At 43.1% G+C, this 21511-nt stretch overlaps 1 protein-coding gene across 2 annotated transcripts in view; it reads right to left on the reverse strand.

Annotated features, from left to right (window-relative positions):
• The window catches only part of Eif2ak2 (eukaryotic translation initiation factor 2-alpha kinase 2), a 32069-nt gene that overhangs the window by 4817 nt on the left and 5741 nt on the right, over nucleotides 1-21511 (reverse strand). For both annotated transcript variants that reach the window (XM_006523863.4, NM_011163.4), the window contains exons 3-15: nucleotides 20862-20982; nucleotides 18623-18759; nucleotides 15829-15949; nucleotides 15334-15413; nucleotides 15167-15215; nucleotides 14156-14190; nucleotides 13437-13487; nucleotides 10995-11117; nucleotides 9982-10101; nucleotides 8519-8699; nucleotides 3181-3312; nucleotides 1247-1348; nucleotides 23-79 (exon numbers count right to left, since the gene is read on the reverse strand). In XM_006523863.4, the coding sequence (XP_006523926.1) occupies nucleotides 23-79; nucleotides 1247-1348; nucleotides 3181-3312; nucleotides 8519-8699; nucleotides 9982-10101; nucleotides 10995-11117; nucleotides 13437-13487; nucleotides 14156-14190; nucleotides 15167-15215; nucleotides 15334-15413; nucleotides 15829-15949; nucleotides 18623-18759; nucleotides 20862-20982 (1309 nt within the window). The remainder of the gene's footprint in view (nucleotides 1-22; nucleotides 80-1246; nucleotides 1349-3180; nucleotides 3313-8518; nucleotides 8700-9981; nucleotides 10102-10994; nucleotides 11118-13436; nucleotides 13488-14155; nucleotides 14191-15166; nucleotides 15216-15333; nucleotides 15414-15828; nucleotides 15950-18622; nucleotides 18760-20861; nucleotides 20983-21511) is intronic.

Below are 21511 nucleotides of genomic sequence, written 5' to 3' on the forward strand. Positions count from 1 at the left end.
CTGATAGCTTTCAAGGACTTACTTCTTTGTTGTCGAATATATCATTAGAGAAGTCGCCTTTTCTTAGACTTTCGAAAAACTGAAATACCACAAATAGATGTATTTACTAGGCAGTGATTGACATGGGAAGAAAAACTAAACACAATAATACCTGGAGACACACTAAATCTAGAAGATTTCTAAAATGTAGGGTGGACTCTCTAGTCTAAGAAGCAAGCAAAACGCCCTCCCCAAGCCTACCCCAATCGTATGACCATCCTTAACATTCAATGCTTTGACGAGATAGATTGGTGCACAAGACTCATCATTTCCCTCTGTTTGGAATGCTAGGCAGTACATCCCGCCATCACGCCTATTTTAGGGAAGATAAGGCTCTGCACTCCAGGCAAGCCTTTTTTTCCTGAGCTTCCAACTAGGATGCCCAATAGCCTGCTGTCTCCAGTGATTCCCCACCACCCACACGACAAAGCCCACACCCTTTCCAGCCCCACCAGTCACCAGCTTCAGATAAAACCATACCCAACCTGTCAGCCCCAGCACTCACTGCACATTCTTATCTCTATGCAAGGTTGCATGCTTTTTATTTCAAACCATTAGAGTGAGCTAGCTCGGGTTAGTTGTCTTCTGACTGCCATGAGCATACCAGAGCACATGTATACATGCACGTGTGTGTGCGTGCGTGCACGTGTGTATGGGTATGTGTGTGTGTATTTGTATGTGTATGTATGCCCTTAAATAATCCCCCCCCAAAAAAAACCCAGAAAAAAAAACCCAACCAACAAACAACCTGACCCTTCAGTACCTAACTTACGTGCTTCCATGAAACCTAAATCCAGACTTCTGGAAAGATTTTTACCTGTTCCCACAGACTTTCTGTCTTCTAAAAAAAAAAAAAATTACTCATTCTCCAATGTTATCTTCCTTTCCTCTTACAAAACGAATCCCTTGAGAAACTGGCTTGTTCCTCTTTATATCCAGGTAGCACTTAGAGCAGAAACTTCCCTCCGATCTGCCAGATGCTGCTAGCAAACATGAATGGGAATCTTACGGGCTACACACGTATTCTAAAGAAAGCCAACGTTTTTAATCTATAGCGGAATGGCTGGCAACACTTGAAAGAGGAAGCATAGGTTTCACTTACAACCAGAAGCCAATGTGGTCCCACCCAGCCTCACCGAATGGCAAGACCATAGTGCTTGAGGATGGCCAACACTTTAGTCCCTGGATTCACTCCTGGCGTCTTTACCTTTATTTTCTCTGACTCCGTGAAGCACGTGTGAAGAAGTTCAGCTAGAATAAGGCCCAAAGCAAAGATGTCCACTTCTTTTCCATAGTGCTTTAAAAATAACTGAAAGGCGAAATACATATGTCTTTGTTACTCACCTAATAGAAGTGTCCATGCCTTTTGAGAAAACAATAGCTATAGGTGATATATTAGATGAAAATGGCTTTTGAACATTTGTAGCCAATGTGCAGCTTGGTCTTCATGTGGGTCCCCTAACAATTGGATCTCTAACTCCATTGCCTTGCATTGGCTCCCTTCCCTTCCCTGGACTGCTTAGTTGAGCCTCAGAGGGAGAGGATGTGCCTTCAGGGACTAGATGTCCCAGGGTGGGGGTGGTACCCAAGGGGGGCTTTCCTTTCCCTGAGGTGAAGGAGAGGGGATATTGGGAGTAGGGATTTGTAAGAGCTGGACTGGGGGAGGTGCAGGCTGTGCTTGGGATCTAAAGTGAATAAAAATAAATAATTGGGGGAAAAAACGAAACAAAAAAATGCCTGTTTATCTGGATCTCATGAAGTTGGGCACTAGCGTTAACCATCACATAGAAACAGAAGGAACACAATAGAGGCTATATAAAACAAAGCTACAGCTAACTTTTTACCAAATTGCGAAATCAGAACCATTTCCATCAACACTAAGAGTCAGACAACAGGATGGACTTTCGCCACCTGCATTCAACCTAGTTCTTGAACTCTTAGCCAGACAAGAGAAAGCTAGGAAAGAAATTCAGACAGGAAAAGAGGCCAAAGCCATATTTTTAAATAATACAATACTGTATATAAGAGACTCTAAATTTTCTAACAAAAATTCCTAACTGGCTACAAAGTCCACATCCAAAAATCAGTAGTTTTGGACTGGAGAGATCGTCCAGGTCTCTACTTTTACAAAGAACCTGAGTTCAATTCCCAGCATCTCTATGGTGGTTCATCTATCTCTATCTCCTATTCCAGGGATCTGACATTCTCTTCTGGCATCTACAGGTACCAGGCATACAAATGTTGCAAATACATACATCCAGGCAAGCTCACATGAAATAATTTTTTAAATGAGTAGGTTTTCTATGTTTCAGTAATGAATGTGTTAAAAGAATCAATCAATCTTATTGATGATAGCTTCAAAAAATTATACTGTGTATTGTGGTACATACCTTTGATCCCAGCACTTGGGAGGCAGAGGCAGAGGCAGGTGGATGTGTAAGTTGAGATCACCTTGGTCTACAGAGTTCCAGGGCAGCCCGGGCTACACAGAGAAACCTAGACTTCCTATGCTTATGAATCAGCAGAACCAACATATTAAAAATGACTATAGTACTAAAGGTGATCTACAAATTCATTGTAATCCCCATCAAAATTCCAATAACATACTTAACAAAAAGAAAAAAAATCTTAAAATTCATATGGAAGAATAAAAGACCCCAGAGAGCCAAAAAAATCCTAAATAAAAAGAACATTACCTGAGACATCACTGTAATGGATTTTAACTTATATTACAGAGACTTAGTAACAAACATGCATGAAAGGAACACGGAGGAAGCATGTGGATCAATGGAATAGAATAAGAGACCCACAATAAACCCACACATCTCCCTCATTTTGACAAAGATGCCAAATGCATACTTTGTAGAAAAGATAGCATCTTCAACAATGGTCCTGGAAAATAAGATATCCCCCCCCTACTGTGTGTGTATGTGTGTGTGTGATGGAGAACAATCAGACAAGATTCCTGGCATCCTGACACAACCTCTGGCCTCTATATGCTCATGCACAAGCAAGTACACACCACACACGTGTACACACACCTACATAAACTTGTACATACGAGAGACAGAGACAGAGAGACAGACAGAGAGAGAGACAGAGAAGTTAAAGAGGAATTAAATAGAAATGAAAGGGCTTTACCTGTTCTGGACTCATGTATTGAAGAGTTCCTGTTCTCCTTGTTCGGGATTTTCCATCATTTTCCAGGGCTGTTGCAAGGCCAAAGTCTCCGATCTTAATGTGTCTTTCATCTACTAAAAATATATTACCTGGCTATAGAAAAAAATTAATTACCATATGCCAGTTGGACCAACTATTACCACAGGTCCCAACTACATTTGGGGATGAGACAGGGTTTCTTTGTGTAGCCTCGGCTGTCCCGGAACTCACTTTGTAGACCACACTGGCCTAGAACTCAGAGACCTGCCTGCCTCTGCCTCCAGAGTGCAGGGATTAACGTTGTGCGCAACCACCACCACCCAGCCCCAACTATTTGTTGTGTTGGTTTGTATGGATTGCATTTATCCTTCCACAGGCTTTCCAAACCAGGGAATTTAAAACCTTGAGTCTTTAAAACTACCAAGTGAAGAATGAAAACGCGCCTGATCTTGTCTGATCTTGGAAGCTAAGCAGGGTCAGGCCTGGTTAGTAGTTGGATGGGAGACCACCTGGGAATACCAGGTGCTGTAGGCTTTGAAAGAAAGACAGAAAGACAGACAGACAGACAGAAAGAGAAAGACAGACAGACAGACAGACAGACAGAAGGAAAGAAAAGACTTTTAAATGACAGCAAAGGTGGTTTGGGTTATACCTGCTTCCAAACATCAGATCAGCTATCAAGAGAAAGTTTCAGTTTGCAGGGTCCCAGGAGAGGGTTCCAGACTGGAGGGTGGGTGTGAGTATGGCTCCTTGCTCTCACACACCCTAGCCCAGTAAGAGGTACAGGAAAAGGGGTTAGAGCTCCCCATCCCAAAACAGGGCTGGGCCTCCACCTTAGGGACATCTGCAGATGTGGCTCAGGATCCGATGGGAACTAAAACCAAAACATCAGTTTTTTTCTTTCCACCTATATGTGGGCTCCAGAAGTTGAACTTAAATCACTAGTCTTGTATAACAAACATCTTTACCCACTGAGCCCAAACATGGACACACACACACACACATAACAAATAAGGGTGGCTATATGTGCTAAATAACTACACAGCACTGACTGAAAACAGGAAGATTGTTGGTGACAAAATTAATATTTTGCCATTCTTCCAAAAATTACACACGCCTATGAGAGGGCCTAGGTAAGGAAAGAGGGATAAGGTGGGAAGCCCAGGAAAGGCCAAAAGGAGCTTTCTGAGGAGCCCTGTGCAAAAATTAGCAATGAGATCCAAGTTCAGTCAGTTGATTTGACCCTAAAGTCAGTCATGGAAGAAGCAGATTTGTTTGTGATTGAGGTGGAGAGACAACATTCCGTAGCTAAACTGAAGTCCACATGTCCACATTCACAGATGAATGGCGTAGCTCTTGCTACCTCAGAACAGCAGCTGCAACCCACCTCTGAGAAACAGGAGGTTGAATCTGTGTAAACAGCTGAGCTGGACGAGACAAAGAATAATATCACATTGCTTTTTATTAAAAAGAAAATACAATGCGTGACGCTCTCCTTGTTTAGTCAGATACAGTGTTGAGGTTAAAAGATAGGGAAGACGTGGCACCTTCATCCAGGGAGCAGAGGACAGCTCTGAGGTTCCGGCCAGGGCTGATCCCTCTGGTACCAAGGTAAGATACAGAGACCAGAGGAAGCCCTCTCTCTAAAAACCACTATGCCCTGACTGATGAGGCCTAGGGCTTAAGATTCTAACATGGTAAGAATTGAACTCCTGGAGGATTCATGTAAGAATGGCTCTGTCGTGTAAACATTGTCCTTTGGGAGACACCTGCAAACACATCTTTCTACTCTTTTCTGAGATGAGAGGGAGCAGCATTATCAGTTTTAAAAAAAAAATGTTCATGAAAGGATCTCAGATCAGGATGAACTACACCCAGAGAAAGACCTTCTCCGTATATGGAAAAGACCTCAAGAAAAGACCACTTCATGACACACAACCCAGCCAGAGCAGATGCAGGAAAGCTGGCAGACGAGTTGGGAAGTACATTCCAGAACTCGTAACGCCCTTTGAGGAGGGCCTGGGAGGAATACCCGAACTTCTCATTTACTGGCATTGTAACTTAGTAGGATAACTATATTAAATATATAATAGCCATATTATATCTAATTTATTATACATTATATATAATTAATTATATTTAGCATGTGGAGTAAGTGCTTCATGGCTTATTCTCTTTCCCAGGTTGACTACTTCAGAATATGCTAACATGCATAACAGATTTTAATAAACGTTAGCATATCCTAAGCAGGAAGGTTTGGTAACACTTTCTTATACATTTTACAAATTCCTTCCATATCTGCTTTTACAGAAAAAGGCAAATGCATTCTTGACTCTGTTTTTCACCCAGCCTGTTGTGATAGGTTTTAAGTGAGTTATGTGTAAGAAGTTAATTGCTTGTTCATTTCTATGTACAACTAACACTGAAGTGAAGGAATACTGGATGAAAACAAAAATTAGAATGTTTTTGAGATGTGATCTAGCTGTTTGGATCAGGCTGGCCTCAAGCTCATAATCTTCCTCCCTCAGGTTCTCAAATGTCGGGATTTCAAGTATGTGTCATCCATCCTGGACATAATTTATCTTTTGGAACATAACATTCCTAAAAATGTTCTAACTTTCAAGAACACTTTCATATATTGCTACAGAGAAATATTAGAAACGAGTGGGCTTGAATATCAAATTATTAAGCTCACGAATGCAAGGCAAACAGAAGAACTCCTATGTTTTGAAGTCCACTTAATTTTAACTAGACTCAGCAAGCAGCTAGGCTGTTTGGAAGCATTCCTCACTCAGGATGTATGAGACGGGTGGAATACACAGCCAGTCAAGTTCCGCCTAGTCAAGGCTCTTCTGCCTCGAGCAGGAAAGGGCAGTGGCAGAGTGATTCGAAAAGGCTAAGTAAAGGAATCAGGACCAAAGGGGGACATCAGAAGCTCTTCCAGGGAAGGACCTGAGCAAAGCCATCAGGCAGGACTTGGTATGGCTAAGAAAAATTGGTACCAGAATAGTGGGGTATTCCTGTGACAACCTGACCATGTTTTGGGGAGGTCTGTGGAAGGACTTTGGAACTTTGGGCTAGAAGAGCCCTTGGGTGTTAAGAGCTCTGTGGGGTGTTCTGTAGGAACTTGGAAGATAATGTTGAGAACAGTTCAAATGATGGAAGCCTGGCTTGTGAAATTTCAGAGGCAAGATTAAGACTTTTATCAGGGCCATTGCTATTTTGATTGTGAAGATTCTGTGGTTTTGGTTAGTTGGGGTTGAAGAATTAGCTGTGGTTAACAAGATACCAGAACTACTATAGCAAAACCTTTATATTAACTTTGATGCTGGTTAGCTGGAACTAAAAAATTAGCAGTGATTAAGAAGAGGCCAGCAGCTGGGCAGTGGTGGCACATATCTTTAATCCCTGCACTTGGGAGGTAGAAGCAGGCAGATTTCTGAGTTCGAGGCCAGTCTGGTTTACAGAGTGAGTTCCAGGACAGCCAGGGCTACACAGAGAAACCCTGTCTCAAGGAAAAAAAAAAAAAAAAAAGGAAGAGGCCAGCAATACTAAGGTGAAATCTTCTGGAAAGTGTTTTCTGAAAGCACAAAGAGGCTGTGTTCCAGTGATAGCCAAGGTTGTACCTCTTGCTGCAGCAGGACTTGGTAATGTATAAGAGTCACCCAGGTGGTACTACTGGTTATGAAGGCATGAAGGGGTCACGGAGAGCAGCTGAGGTTTGGCACTGTGAGAGGCCATGGAAGGCCATTGGTGAAGGTGCAGCCTCAGCTGCAATTGATGGCCCAGGACTGAAGGGGTCATGTAAAGGAGTTGAGGCTTGGCACCATGAAGAGAGCCTATGAGAGGCTGTTGGTGAAGCCTAGTTACAGTGGAAGTCAGCAGTGTTTTGGAGATGCCAGTACCATGAGATGACCACCAAGAACAGCAGCAGCACAGAGTACAGGCATCTGGAGCCTAGAAGACAAGCCGTGTGCTACAAAGAGCAGAGCTGGAGAAGTGATCCAAGCCCTTAGAGGAGCCCAGAAGATTATGAGTGGATACCAGACATTGGACAGTTGGAGTTTGATTTTGATTTTGATTGTGACTGTGCCCTGATATTTTCCCCTCTTGAAGTAAGAAAGTATTTTAGTGGAGCCCACAGTTAAAAGACTGTGAGTTGTAAAAAGACTGAATTTTAAAAGATACTGGTTATTTTAAAGGGATTGAAATTTTAATATATAAAGACTGTAGGACTTTTAAAGTTATTTAGATCTCGGGATCAAGATCCCAAGGGATCCCTTGGGATTCCAAGGGTTGAGTTTTAATAGTGATGTCTTTGTGTGTCAAGTTGACAAGGGGTCAGTTGTACTGGCTAGTTTTGTGTGTAAACTTGACACAAGCTGGAGTTATCACAGAGAAAGGAGCCTCCCTTGAGGAGGAAATGCCTCCATGAGACCCAACCGTAAGGCATTTTCTCAATTAGTGATCAAGGAGGGAGGGCCCAGCCCATAGTGGGTGGTGCCATCCGTGTGCTGGTGGTCCTGGGTTCTATAAGCAAGCAAGCAAACAAGCCAGTATGCAGCACCCCTCTATGGTCTCCGCATCAGCTTCTGCCTCCAAGTTCCTATCCTGATTTCCTTTGGTGATGAACAGCAATGTAAACGTGTAAGCCGAATAAACCCTTTCCTCCCCAACTTGCTTCTTGGTCATGATGTTTTGTGCAGGAATACAAACCCTGACTAAGACTGTAGGTTTGTGATAAAGAAGGAAATCACAGAGCTGTTTGGTGCCTCTTCTTTGTTGCTAGTGAAAAGGAAACTGAGGAACCTAGTGGTTCCTGAAAAGCAAACACGCTATGCATATTTGAAAGCTTGGATGGTTTTCCTAATGGCGGCCCAGAAAATCCCAATCATGCCAACACTAAGCCATGCACTCTTCTGTGCCTGCCCTCGGGTGCAGCCGCTGAACCACAGTAGAGCAGAGCAGCGGCTGGGTCAGGGCAGCCAGCTGGACCTGGCAACCACAATAATTTCTCAGACTATGAAGAGTGTTTTTGCTTTTAATGAGGTAATGACCATCAAACTAAACATGGCCTGACAGGACCGAGACTTCTAATAGGATCATGGTCACAATAAGTTCATGGGCCTCGGAGAAATGCCAGGCAGTTACATGGGACAGCATTTGGGTAAATTCCAGACCCACTTTAGGTCCAGCAGATTAGAGAGATGTAATTTTATCGTGACTAACTGCCAATCACAAATCTAAAACTAAAGAAGATACATTTTTAAAGTTATTAAACTGTGTGTTTATCAACCAACAAGGTGGATTTCCTACTTACCTTAAGATCTCTGTGAATTAACCCTTTCGAGTGTATATACTCCACTCCGGTCACGATTTGTTCATATAAGTCCAAAATCAAAGCTTTGTCCACTTTACTCTGATTTCTGTTTCTCATCCATTGCTCCAAAGTTCCTTTATCACAGAATTCCATTTGAATAAAGAGGCACCGGGTTTTGTATCTGGATACAAAATTCACAGTACATTAAATGTTCTACCATATTTTATGAAACCCAAAGCATGTCTCAGAATAAAAATCTGAATATAATAAACCTGAAATAAAACAAACCACTTTATATAAGTCATAATTTCCCAAGCATCCAGAGCTTCGATTGTTTATCTATAAAGGAGGAGCCTATATGTTCTTTAATGCTGAAGATCTTTGATCACTTTTGATAATAGATATAAGTCATATTAATTGCAGAAATCTAGTTTTTTTCGCTATTATAAAGTAAGTTTGAAGCATTTTAATTTGTCATCACTTAACTAAACACCTGCTTTACAAAGGGCACAGAACACTTAAAAAAATGAGTTAGGTACTTTCTTTATCATCATAGGGATTAGAGTCTCACAAGAGATAGAAGAAAAAACAAAAACAAAAACCAAGCCTGAGATGACAGCCCATTTAGAAACTCCTACAGATGTGCCGATAAATTGGTTGCTATATAAAGCTGGAAGACTTTTTGCTAACCACAGTTTCTACATATCTTATGAACTAAGTTGCCTCCCATATTGAATTTATATTTTCCAAACACATACGGTAGCAAATATGATGTAGTCGATAATTCACTTAAAGTTAATAAATCCTTTTGTCTTCTGATATGTCTTTGTCTCTGTGTGAGTCTGTACACGAGTGCTGGCACCCACAGTAGCCAGAGGATACCCTGGAGTTGGAATTACATGTCGTTGTGAGCTACCTGACATACTTGCAAAAGCAATCCAGGCTCTTGACTACTGATCCATCTCTCCATTTAGCCGGTGGCGCACGCCTTTAATCCCAGCCCTTGGGAGGCAGAGGCAGGAGGATTTCTGAGTTCAAGGCCAGCCTGGTCTACAAAGTGAGTTCCAGGACAGCCAGGGCAATACAGAGAAACCCTGTCTTGAAAACAAACAAACAAACAAACAAACAAACAAACAAACAAAATGCCTTTAAGGCAAGTTTGTGTGAGACATACTGGATATGTGCCTGTGATCACAGCACTTGGGAAGCTGAGGCAGGAGGCCTGTCCTGAAGCCAGTCTGAGGTATATAGTGAGTCTAAAAAAAAAAAAAACAAACAAACTAACAGAAAGTTTGGAAGATTGAGAGGATCCCTGAAAGATTATGAATTGTCTTCTTGTCTGTAGATCAGGAGACCACAGTGTCTTTTGAAGGCTGTGATGAGCAACAGCCTCCTCTAGTGGCCCCCACACAATAAATACCAAGTGCTTTCCATCCATCACAGCCTTGAGAATTTCTTCTTACCGACTTGTATCACTCATGCTGTGCTCAGGATCATAGTCAACTCCCTCCCAACAACTATGGTATTGGACAATGTTGACGTGATTGAGTTCTGCCAGCGCTTGTACTTCGTGCTCCGCCTTCCTATTTAAAAGGACCCAGAAAACAAAGGTGACATTACATACCCCTGATAGCCACAGAACACCTTACGTAATGGGATGCAAGCACGCAGGCTCCTCTCTCTGTAGTCCTTGTGGTTCCCATGCCAAGTTTTTTTTTAGCTTGGAGCCAGAACTCAAAAGGGAAGAAAACTGAATGAATAGTAAAGCCATATCCCAAACCACAGCTGTTCTCATTCTCAATGTATAAGAAGAAGACAGAGGCTTAAATGGTAGCTATCCAAAGGTATGCATCGTTTGCATCTCCTTTTGACTGTCTGTAACAGTTTTCAATAGCTACATCATGGTTGATACTCTGTTGAGAAGATGTGTTAAAATCTTTGAAGTTCACAAACAAGTCCCATTTGGGCAGCAAGGGTAGTCAACCCAAGCAGCAAGCAGAGCCTAACTTAGAAACTTCACTGTGTGACAAACATAAATCGAGGGGCTTAGTTTATGCAAAGAAGCCAAGACTCTGTACAATGAAAGCTTTACAGCAACAGGGCTCAAGAGCTAAGACACCGTGCGGTTTTCCTGAAATTAGCCTGTGGCTCTTTTTAGGTCAATGTGATACAAGTTTGAAACATCAGAGAGGAGGGAGCCTCAAAATGGAGAAAATTGAGGAAACCTCCTTAGACCAAGTTAAGTCAACAGCTTGAGGTTTCAGCACTATCTCAAAATGATACAGTCATATTTTAAACTGAAATAAATAACCAATGTTAGTAAGGTAAGGTCATTTCAGGATAAGTCAAACTCTTGTAGTCAGGAAAAAAAAATCAAGGAGGACCAGAAAGAAATTAGCAGGCAAAGAAGGATAGGCACATAAAGGCGAGAGCTGGGAGTTCAACACACTGTTCAAAGAGCAAGACAGGTACTCACTCCGTGTTATATTTAACGCGCTTAATAGCGTATCTCTTTCCATCAATTCTGTGTTTCGCTTTGAAAACTTGACCAAATCCACCTAAGCCAATTTCTTCTATGTCTTCAAAATCGCTGTTAAACCTAGATAAGATTGATATTGCTGTTACCCTGAGGTTCAGTGTTTCATGTATGATGAAAATGATTCTTCCCTTATTGTTTTTAATAATGTCTGCCAGAACTCCTGAGTCACAAAAAAACATCTCCCTCTTCCTTTTTCTCTTGACCTCCCATATTAAACAGAGAATTCAGTATAACAGATCACCCCCTCTGGCTGTACATGATGAAGCATCCTCTCTAGCAGCTACAAAGAAGAAATGAACCCCACCTCAACAAGTATTAAAACGAATCACTCAGTTGTACGCCACAAGGACCACAGAAAAAGCACAAGCCCAAGGTTGCCTATAGCGACCTGTTTCTTTCCCTCCATTTCCCCATCTCCCATCCTTAAGGCCTGCTAATTCTTCCAACCTGCAGCACTCCCATCTGCTGATGTTTCGTCATTTCTGGCATCCTTACTCCAGCTCAGCCATCAGGCCCCTACAATGGTGGCTTGCTGACTGACACCCAGCTCCTCCTACCCTAATTTAGCTGTGAAAACTTAGTCTGATAGTGTCTCCCTCTCCCCTAAACCTTCTACAAACCTTACCTTTGCATTCAGCAAAACCCAGGAAACCCTTAAATGCCCAATAAAATGCAACATAGCATGTCCCCAGTTCTTTCTCCAATTTCATCCCACTACACCTTATTCTTTGCATTGCACTTCAATGCAATTTTTCTCTACAAAAAGGTGACCCTAGGGCTATCTTTCCATTTCTTACCATACTACTGTTCTTCTTTAACTCTGGCCATATTTTGTAATTACAGCGTATGTGTGTCATATAAATATGTGAATACTGATCACGTGGGTATGGTTGTGCACATGTATGTGTGTGCATGTATGTGTGCGTGCTTGTGTATATGTCTGTATGGTATGTGTGTGCATGCATGTGCGTGCCACATGCCAGAGATTGGTGACAGAGGTCTTCCTTAGTTACTCTCCACCTTTTTTATTGTTTTGGTTTGGTTTTTGTGACAGGGTTTCACTGTGTAGTCCTGGCTTCCTGAAACTCTTTCTGTAGCTCAGGCTGGCCTTGAACTCAGAGATCTGCCTGCCTCTGCTTCCTGAGTGGTGGAATTGAAGATGTGTGCCACCACACCCACCTTGCACTTTCCTCTTTTTTTTCTGTTATAAGTTGGATTTTTTTATACTTTTTAAAAATTGGATATTTTATTTATTTACATTTCAAATGTTATCTCCTTTTCCAATGGTTTCCCTCCTACAGATCCCCATCCTATTCCCCCTCCCCCTGCTTCTCTGAGGGTGCTCTCCCACCCACCTACCCACTCCAGCCTCACTGCCGTAGCATTCCTCTACACGGGGGCATCGAGTCTTCATAGGACCAATTGCCTCCCACTGATGCCCAATAAGGCCCCTTCAGCTCCTTCAGTCCTTCCCCTAACTCCTCCACTGGGGTCCCTGTGCTCAAGCCGATGTTTGGCTGTGACACACTTTACTTTTTGAGGCTGTCTCTTTTGTTGAGGTTGGAGCTCACTGACTGGTTATGCTGGCTGTGGATCGCTCATCTCCATTCGGCCACCATTGAGAGTTCTAGGTGTGTGCGCTACTGCACCTGTCTATTTATAGGGGCACTTGGAATTCAAACGTAGGCCCCTCATGTTTGCACAGCTGAGCCATCTCCCCAGCCTCTGAATATACACGTGTTTAATTATAAGTATTTCCTTAATGCCAGTGGCCACCTCCAAATTTTTTCAGAGAAAGAGTTCTATTTTATTTGTTCCTACCCTAAGCCACCAGCCCACAACAGTTACAGGTAAGGGCTAGGTGCTTAATAAGCATTCAGAATTTGTTCACAATGTTCCGCTGCCGCACACCGGCTTCTTGCATCTTAGGTGTTTCATTTTTAACTGAACCATCATCTACAGAAGGTGAGCCCCCTTTCCTTTTTTTTCCTAGTGAAGTCTTGTGTGAACAAGCTAGAGAACAGGCCCACGCTGACTTGTGTCCATCCCCACAGGCATTCCTCTCTTCCCTCCACACCTATCTTCCTCCCTATCCTTTCTCTTCTCTATTTATTTTTCTTCCAAATCGCTGAAAGTCCTACTTGCTTTTCAGTTTCAACGGCATCCATGGATATCAGAAAGCCTGATAACATCACCGAGGTCTGCATCCGACACGTTCCACTTGGATCCCTAAACCTCACTTCTCTGAGAGACCATAACCCTCCATGGGCCTGCCTATGCCACAGCCCACATTAATTACTTGGGTGGAAATACAACTCATAACCTGACCCTAAGCAACGGTTTCGAGAGTGAGCTTACCATTAGACAAACTCCGCTTACCTGGCGTCCAAGGTATATTTATTTCTTTGCACATCATCAGGGGATACTTTTCTAAAATTGAGACAAAAAAAAATAGAAAACTAAGACAAAACAACAACCTATAGAACTTTAGAGCAGGCTCCGCCCCACGCACCGGCCAATTTCTATTTTGCATCAGTCATCAGAGGGATAGGAAGAGACTGTTCACCTTCTTCAGAATAAACACTTCCTTTTGATTCTCTTCCATTCTTTCCTGCATCTCACTCCTGCATCTCACTTTTACCTGAACATGCGTGCCACTGGCATGCTATCACCTCCTTTTTCTTCAGACTCAGAACATCCTTAGGACAAAGGTCTCCTGGGTCCCCCCTCCCTCTGGCCCTCATGCCTCTCTGATAGTGAGCCATCTGCAGTGAGATGTTCAAAGGTCACCAGAATTAGCCCCACAAAGCCATGCCACCACCCTGTCTCCCCACCCTCAAGCCCACCACTGGCGCCTGCTACATCATCACAGGGCTTTTGTATCTACAGATACAAAGATGTGAGTGTGTAAGTGTGTGGTGTGTTTCTGTGTTTCTCTCCTGCTAAATTGGTTTCCAGCTCTCCACTGCTTCTGAGACTACCACCCAAACACACACGTACAATGTTCTGTCAGTGCCACAGTCAACAGGTGAGTCTGATAGACGGAGTCTGAAAGAGATTCCTAGTCTGAAATATGTTCCGTGCACAATGATACTCACACTCCTGATTTCCTTTTATTTTCTCCGAGACCGTTCTGCAACAAAAGGAAAAGGAAGCTGTTTCAGATGAGGAGAGCCATCGTCTTAGTTTGGGAGCTGGCCCCGTGACCAGGTTCCTTACATCAGCTTCCTAGGTCGGCCATTTCTCTGAGTCGCTACCAACGCTTACTGCAGGATTGCCAAGCAGCTGTGGCATGCCATCAAATGGCCATTTGGAGGTGCACTTTCCTCATCGCTAGGGGAATGAAGCATCTTTTCCCACTCGCTGCCCACTTAGGTGTAGCACATCCCTTCAGACCATATCTGTTCTACTGGATCAACTGTCTTTTTCTTACAGACTTGTAGTTCTTAGTAAATAGATGGATTTTTACAACAAATTGCCTGATTTTTAAGTTTAGTTCTGATTCTAAGTAGGGGTGGAACTACACCAAATATTATTCAGTTGAATGGACAAGGAAAAAGAAAGTAGAAACGTTAAAAAGAACAAAGGTAAGGGCCAGGAGAGAGTTCAGTAGCAGAACTTGGCTAGAATACCTATTTATAGCTAGAATTTGAATCCCAGCACAGGGAAGGATGCAAGGAGGGAGGAGTAGGGGTAGGGGATGGAGAGTGTGAAGGAAAGAGGAGAGGGAGGAAGGGAGAGAAGGAGAGAGGGAAGGAGGGAGGGGGGAAAGAGGAAAGGAGGAAGGGAGAGAGGAAAGGGAAGAAGGGAAAAGAAAAAGGAAGGAAGGAAGGGAGGGAGGGAGGGAGGGAGGGAGGGAGGGAGGGTTACAAAGTGGGTGGGAAAGGATGGGGGAGAGTGGGGAAGAATTTTGTCCTTGAAGAAGAGAAGTTAATATGAATGAAAGTTAATAAAGAGAACAGAAAAGAGGCAATGACTGTTAATATCATGATCTAGTAAGGACATGAAACTGAAATGTAAAACTTATGAAATGATCATAATCATATGGAAAGATCACATCTAAGTGAGGAGAGAAAGGGAAATGGGAAACTTCAAGGCTGGTATCCTACCGTAAACACGTTCTCTGAGGAAAAACTTCCAGGTGCTGACTGGGAAACACTACAAGAAAAGGGGAACCTTGATGAATTCAGTCTGGTGGGGAGGGGGGGATCAGGACCCACAGCCTCAGACATGCCACACCCTCAGCCTGCCCAGCACTGTTGCCACCCAAGCTCACCCATTACTTGTCATAGACGAGCTGCTGGAAAAGCCACTGAATGTAGATGTGACAACGCTAGAGGATGTTCCGGCAGTTTTCTGAAAGAAGGGACAGCCCTTAGCATGTTCACAGGGTGCTAACTGGTCTCCCTGAGGCAGTCCATCACTGTTCACAGGGAGCTAACTGGCCTCTCTGAGGAGGTCTGTCACTGGGTACACACTACTGCACATACTCTCCCCGTGGCCACCAACTCCACAATTGCAATCACAAAATTAACACATTTTTTCATGGACGTTTGGGCTAAGTTTTAAAAAGCAACCCCGAGTTGCTATAGAACTTTTATGTCTCAGACCCTCGTGGCCCCATGGTTCGTGGATCATTGTTGGTACACAGGATGGAGGGACCATTCTTTACTCAATAGGCATATGCCCGCAGTATAAAGACAAAGCAATCTGAAGTCAATTTCAAAGGGAATCATGATTGTACAAATTAAATCTAACTGGCAACACATACCGGCGGGCTCTTTAACAGCTTCTGATAGGCTTCTTTCGCAGCCAACTGCTTTGCCTCCTGTTTGGTGACACCTGAACCAGTACCATACATTGTCTGCCCAATTTTGCATTTACAAATAAATCTAGGAAAAATTAGAGTATTCATTCACATATCAAAAATATCGTCCATCTAATGCACACTTTGAAAAGGCCCCTACAGACAAATAAAGGCCTGAAAATCAGACTAAGAATTTTTTTTATTTAGATTTATATTTCCTACCTCACATAATTTAATCCCCACAAAATGGCCATCAATCTAATGTAAATAACCAGGAGTAGCTTATATCCTTGTCTACATTTCCCAGGCAACATCTAAGTCTTTCTTGCCTCATTGAAAGACCTGACAGCAAAACACCAAGTGATGATTTAAAACAAAAACAAAAACAAAAAACCAAATGGAATCTTTCCAATCCCAAGTAGAGGGAAGAGAAGAGGGAAAGGTCTAGCACCTTTTCCAGAGCTGTTCAAATAGGAGAGAAAAACAGTTGGTAGGATGGGGCTCACAGGGGCTAAGCTCTGAGGGTACAGTACTGTGGCCTTTGGGGAAGACAGCACACTGACAATGTGCTCAGGACCTCCAGGTTCTAACCCTTGTTCACACAGCATATCCCTCACAACTGCGCTCTTCACACAGTAGGACTAAGACCGGTCCTGCTGATCCATGCTATCCGTTTATCCAAATGTGAGGAGCAGAGACTCAAGACAAGCAGCTCTCTAACCGAAACTGATATAGAGTCGTTTCCATGTACAGACAGAATGGTTCTTACACAGTTGCAGCTGCTGTGGCCTCAGGGAAGGGAAGAGCTCTTCGTCCCTGATCCATGGGCATCCTGAACTTTTTAAAAAAGTTTAGTGGACTAATTGCCCAGATGCACCTCCAAAAACCAGCAGTCCCCTCTTATTGGCAGGGGGCTGGCGGATGACTGAAACCATGGATTACATTGAACTCATTGTTCTCCTTAAACATTCCTATGATAAAGTTCATCTCATAGCCTAGATAGAAAAAGACTAACAGCCAATAATAAAATAGAACTATTAGTGCAGTATGCCCTACTTCTAGGTTTTTGAAATGGTCTTCCTCCATCTGGTTGACCAAAGATAACTGAAATTTCAAAGTAAACCAGCCAAATTGGATTGTGATAGACTCCGCAGCCTCAAACTTTTTATTTTTTTAATTTTCAAATTTATTTTTTATTTTGTGTGCATTGGTTTTTGCCTGCATGTATGTCTGTGTGGGAACGTCAGATCTTACAGTTACATACAGTTGTGAGCTGCCCTGTGGGTGCTGGGAATTGAACCTGGGTCCTCTGGAAGAGCAGTCAGTGGATGGTTGAGAAACACCAGTAGAATAGTAGGCATTTTATGTACTCCCAATCCCGTTTCTGCCACCCCAGCATCATGACGGCTGAGAAGAGGAGTGTAGCCTAGCGCTGTTGCGGGAAATGTCGTTGAACATGTGACCACGACACCCCACATGAAGATTGAGATTACTACTCACATAACACAGAACACAGCGTTCTCCATGCTAATGAAGTATCTAGATGGGCCGGGCCCCAAGGGTTTAGCCAATAAACTTCCCTTTCCAGATATTATTACTTCCTGCAAAAGGTATTTAATCTCTGGTCCACCCTGGATAAGTTGTATGCACCCATTTTCCACAATGAACAATGCATAAACAGTTGAGACAAGCAAGGATTGTCTCTCTCATCAAGAATTGCGAGGGAAAGAAGTCCTCATACAGAGCGGGGTAGCCTAAGTCTCCCGCAGAAGGCTGCTCTGCCCTCCAGACAGACACTCCCCGTGAGCTAAGCAGCCACCGGACGGACGGACGCCCAGGAGTTTGGGAACGCCTTCTTCCTCAGCCTCAGCCTGTGCTGTATCTCACCTGGGCTGGGGCCCCCATCTTCGGCTGTGTTCTGCCACCCCAGCATCATGACAGCTGAGAAGAGGAGTGTAGCCTAGCGCTGTTTCGGGAAATATCGAGAGCTAGATCCTGTGCCAGGTGATCTCACTCGCTCAGCCCACCAACTCGCCAACCCTGCTAGGCCATCTCGCTTTCACAACACCTAATTACCTGGTAGTACCAAGTCTTTTTTGTTTGTTTGTTTGTTTGTTTTTTCAAGACAGGGTTTCTCTGTGTAGCCCTAGTTGTCCTGGAACTCACTCTGTAGACCAGGCTGGCCTCGAACTCAGAGATCCACCTGCCTCTGCCTCCCAAGTGCTGGGATTAAAGGCGTGCGCCACCACTGCCTGGCAGAATCAAGACTCTTAACGCTTAATTAGCCAATCAGATTTATGTATCAACAATAATACAATTTACATGATGCCAATACAATAATTTCAGAGCCAAATGATAATGATAAGGCTTTAACCCAATTATTCTAACCTTTTGATACCACCACGTCGGCCTCCATTCTGGTTCTCTTACTCCTCAACTCCTCGCTCTGCCTCCCTTCTCCTGTCCAATCACAAACCTCCCACTGCCCTAATGTGATTGGACAGGGAAGAATCCTGCAACACAGAGCTCTCCTGTTTCCTCTGCCTAAGCAGTGTTCACACACCCCAGCAGCGAGATGGAAAGAGGAACCACATTCTCTTGCCCCAGGAATTGGGTATTTTACTTAAAGAGATGCTTATAAATCATTTAAAACCCTCCATAGTGAATGTATAAAAAGGGGCAAATATTTCTGGAAAACTACATACGAAGTGCCTCAGTTTCTCAGCTCACACACAGTGAAACAGTAGAAGTCTCTCACCTTTGAGGCAACTCAGAGTTGGGCTCACACTGTTCATAATTTACAGACAGCTTTTTCTTCTGGGCAAAGCTATTGACAAGGCCTATGTAGTTACCAACGAACAAGCCTTGCTCAGATGCACTCGTGTGACAATCCACCTACAAAGAAAAAAGAGATGTGCTTAATACAAACCACGAATTAGCATATGAAATGACTAAGTAACGTGAAAGACAAAAAAACATGTTATGATTTCCTAGTTATAGGTTCTTATTAAAAGCGAACTATATGTCTATTAGTAAAAAAAAAATCTGCAAAAATAAATTCTTTTAATTAAAAAAATCCTAAATAGCACATTAAAAATACATATATTTTTGGTATATAACATGATGTTTTGAAATATGCATATGCTGCACAATAGCTGAATTCAGATAATTGCCATATATACCATATATACCATATATAACACCTTACATGCCCTTCTCTTCCTCTTCTTCCTCCTCCTCTTCCTCTTCCTCCTCTTCCTCCTCCTCCTCTTCCTCCTCCCCTTTTGTATTTTTTGGAATGGCAAGGACACTTAAAATATACTCCCAAGCCATTTATAAATATGCAATTTGTTAAGTCACTCAGTTTCCTTTCATAATTTCATTAAGAAAAGCCAGGTGCACATCTGTTATGCTAGCCATTGGGAGTCAGGCAAAATGATCAAGGCCAGTTTGAGCCACACAGCGAACCTGAGGCCAGGCCAGTCCAAGCTACACAGAAAGCCTTGGGCCATCCTGAGCTACACAACCTGAAGCCAGCCTGAGCTACACACAAAGCTTGAGGCCAGACTGCCTTACCAAAACAGAACAAATGGTGCTAAAGTTTTATTTTATTACCTTTATTTACTTTAAAATGTGTGTGTGTGTGTGTGTGTGTGTGTGTGTGTGTGTGTGTGTGTGTGCGTGCGTGTGCGTGCCTGCCCAAAGAGCCGGGAGAGTGCTGAGACCCCTTGGAGCTAGTCACAGGTGGTTGGCTGAGAGCCCCCGACATGCTGGCAACCTAACTCTGGTCCTCGGTAAGAGCAATATACGCTCTGGCATCTGAGCCCTTTCTGGCTACGCATCCCCCTTCCTCTTCCATGAAAAGGAGTATCTTAAGGCTTTCAAGCGTGCTGAGCCCGGGAGGGATGCTCTGTGCCGCTTCACAGCTTGATGGAAAGGATGCACGAAGAAGCAGCTTCATTATGGTCTCAACCTTCACTGTTTCCATCGGATCAGGGTTGGTCCAAAGTTTCTCCGTCATTATCCAAAGAGCTTGGTTCGGTCATTTGCTTCACTGATGTTTATCCTTTGTGCTATTTTGCACAAGTTTCCGTCGTTGTTGTTATTGTCTTTCTTCGACTTTGAGAGAGGAGAGGAACCCTGTTTATCTAACCTTTTGACTAATGTTTTTCTGCTTACTCATAAGAGAATTAGTGGTTTCGCTTAGCTGCTTTTGAATTGATTATAAGAGTATGTTGGAAGGTAAAACTTCTCGTCTCACACACGAATCACTTTATGTCTCATTTTGCAGCCCCTGCCACGGCTGCCTGGTTTTGACATTGTCGTACAAAACATAAACTTTCTAATCATCTGCCACCACGTTTTTAAAATCGCTCCCCTCCCGCCCCTGCCGTCTTCAGTATTGTTTCTGGTCCTTCTGTATTTTCCTCTATCGACGAGGTTTATCTTATCTAATATCATGTCTTTATTTCATAAAAATTTTTTTCTGCTCAAATATCTTCAGACAGTTTTATGTGATGTTAGAGAACTGTACCCAGGGTCTTGCACATGCTAAGCACACAGAACCACACACCCCTCCCAGCTCCCCAGAGACAAGGAATCTGTTTTGCTGTTGGTGGTGAATACGCCATTTACCCAGTTTGCATCTTCAGGGATGCGATGTCTCATATGCTGGCTCTCTGTAATCTCCCTCAAGGAGACTCGTTTCCCCCTACCAAGTCTTCTCTATTTTGTTCACCTCCTGAGGTGGAAAGCTCCCCTCCTTAGCCCTTGCCAGCCCTACCCATCTCCCACTGAACAGCCTCGGCTTCAGAGCATGTAAGTTGGCGCTCAGAAGTACACAGCTTTGTCAACAAGTCTCCTGGTGTATTTCTCACTCAGAAGAAATGCAGATAGGAAAAAAAAAAGTAAAGCTTTGAACAAACGGTCTCCATGAGAGAACACACACACACACACACACAGATGCCCTTTGACTAGGGGTAAAGGCAGTCACTCACCTTGTTTTCGTTATCAAGTATATCAACAGCTAATTTGGCTGCAGCGTTTCTTGCCTCCTGCTTTGATCTACCTTTGGCTTCTGGAAATTCCTTCTCATCTATTAAAACTTGAAATGTAAACCTGGTTTAAAAAGACAGTATTTGCAACACATTACTCAGCTGGTAATTTAGCTAAGGAAAAGCGCGCCAGTTGCCATCACCACACAAGTACCTTTCGGGATTCGAACCCGGGCTCACTGACAGACTTTAAGCACCTACCCTCAGTAACAATATCTTCTTAGAGCTGGTATAAGTATGTACTTTTTTTTCTTCCTTTTTCCTTTTCTTTATCCTTCTTGTTATTTATTATTTCTTTGCTTATTTAGATACAATGTCTTACTATATAACCTAGGCCGGCCTCAAACGCACAACATTCTTCCTGCCTCAGCTGCCTCAGTGCTAGGATTATAAGTATGAACTGCCGTGCTTAGCTTTTTCTATGTATGTATGTATGTATGTATGTATGTATGTATGTATGTATATGTATGTATGTGTATGTATGTGTATGTATTATGTATGTGTATGTATGTATGGGTGTGTGTATATATATGTATGTATATGTATGTATATGTATTATGTATGTGTATGTATGCATGTGTATGTATTGTGTG

The sequence above is a fragment of the Mus musculus genome, chromosome 17 (genome assembly GCF_000001635.26).
Source record: "Mus musculus strain C57BL/6J chromosome 17, GRCm38.p6 C57BL/6J".
NCBI lineage: Eukaryota > Metazoa > Chordata > Mammalia > Rodentia > Muridae > Mus > Mus musculus.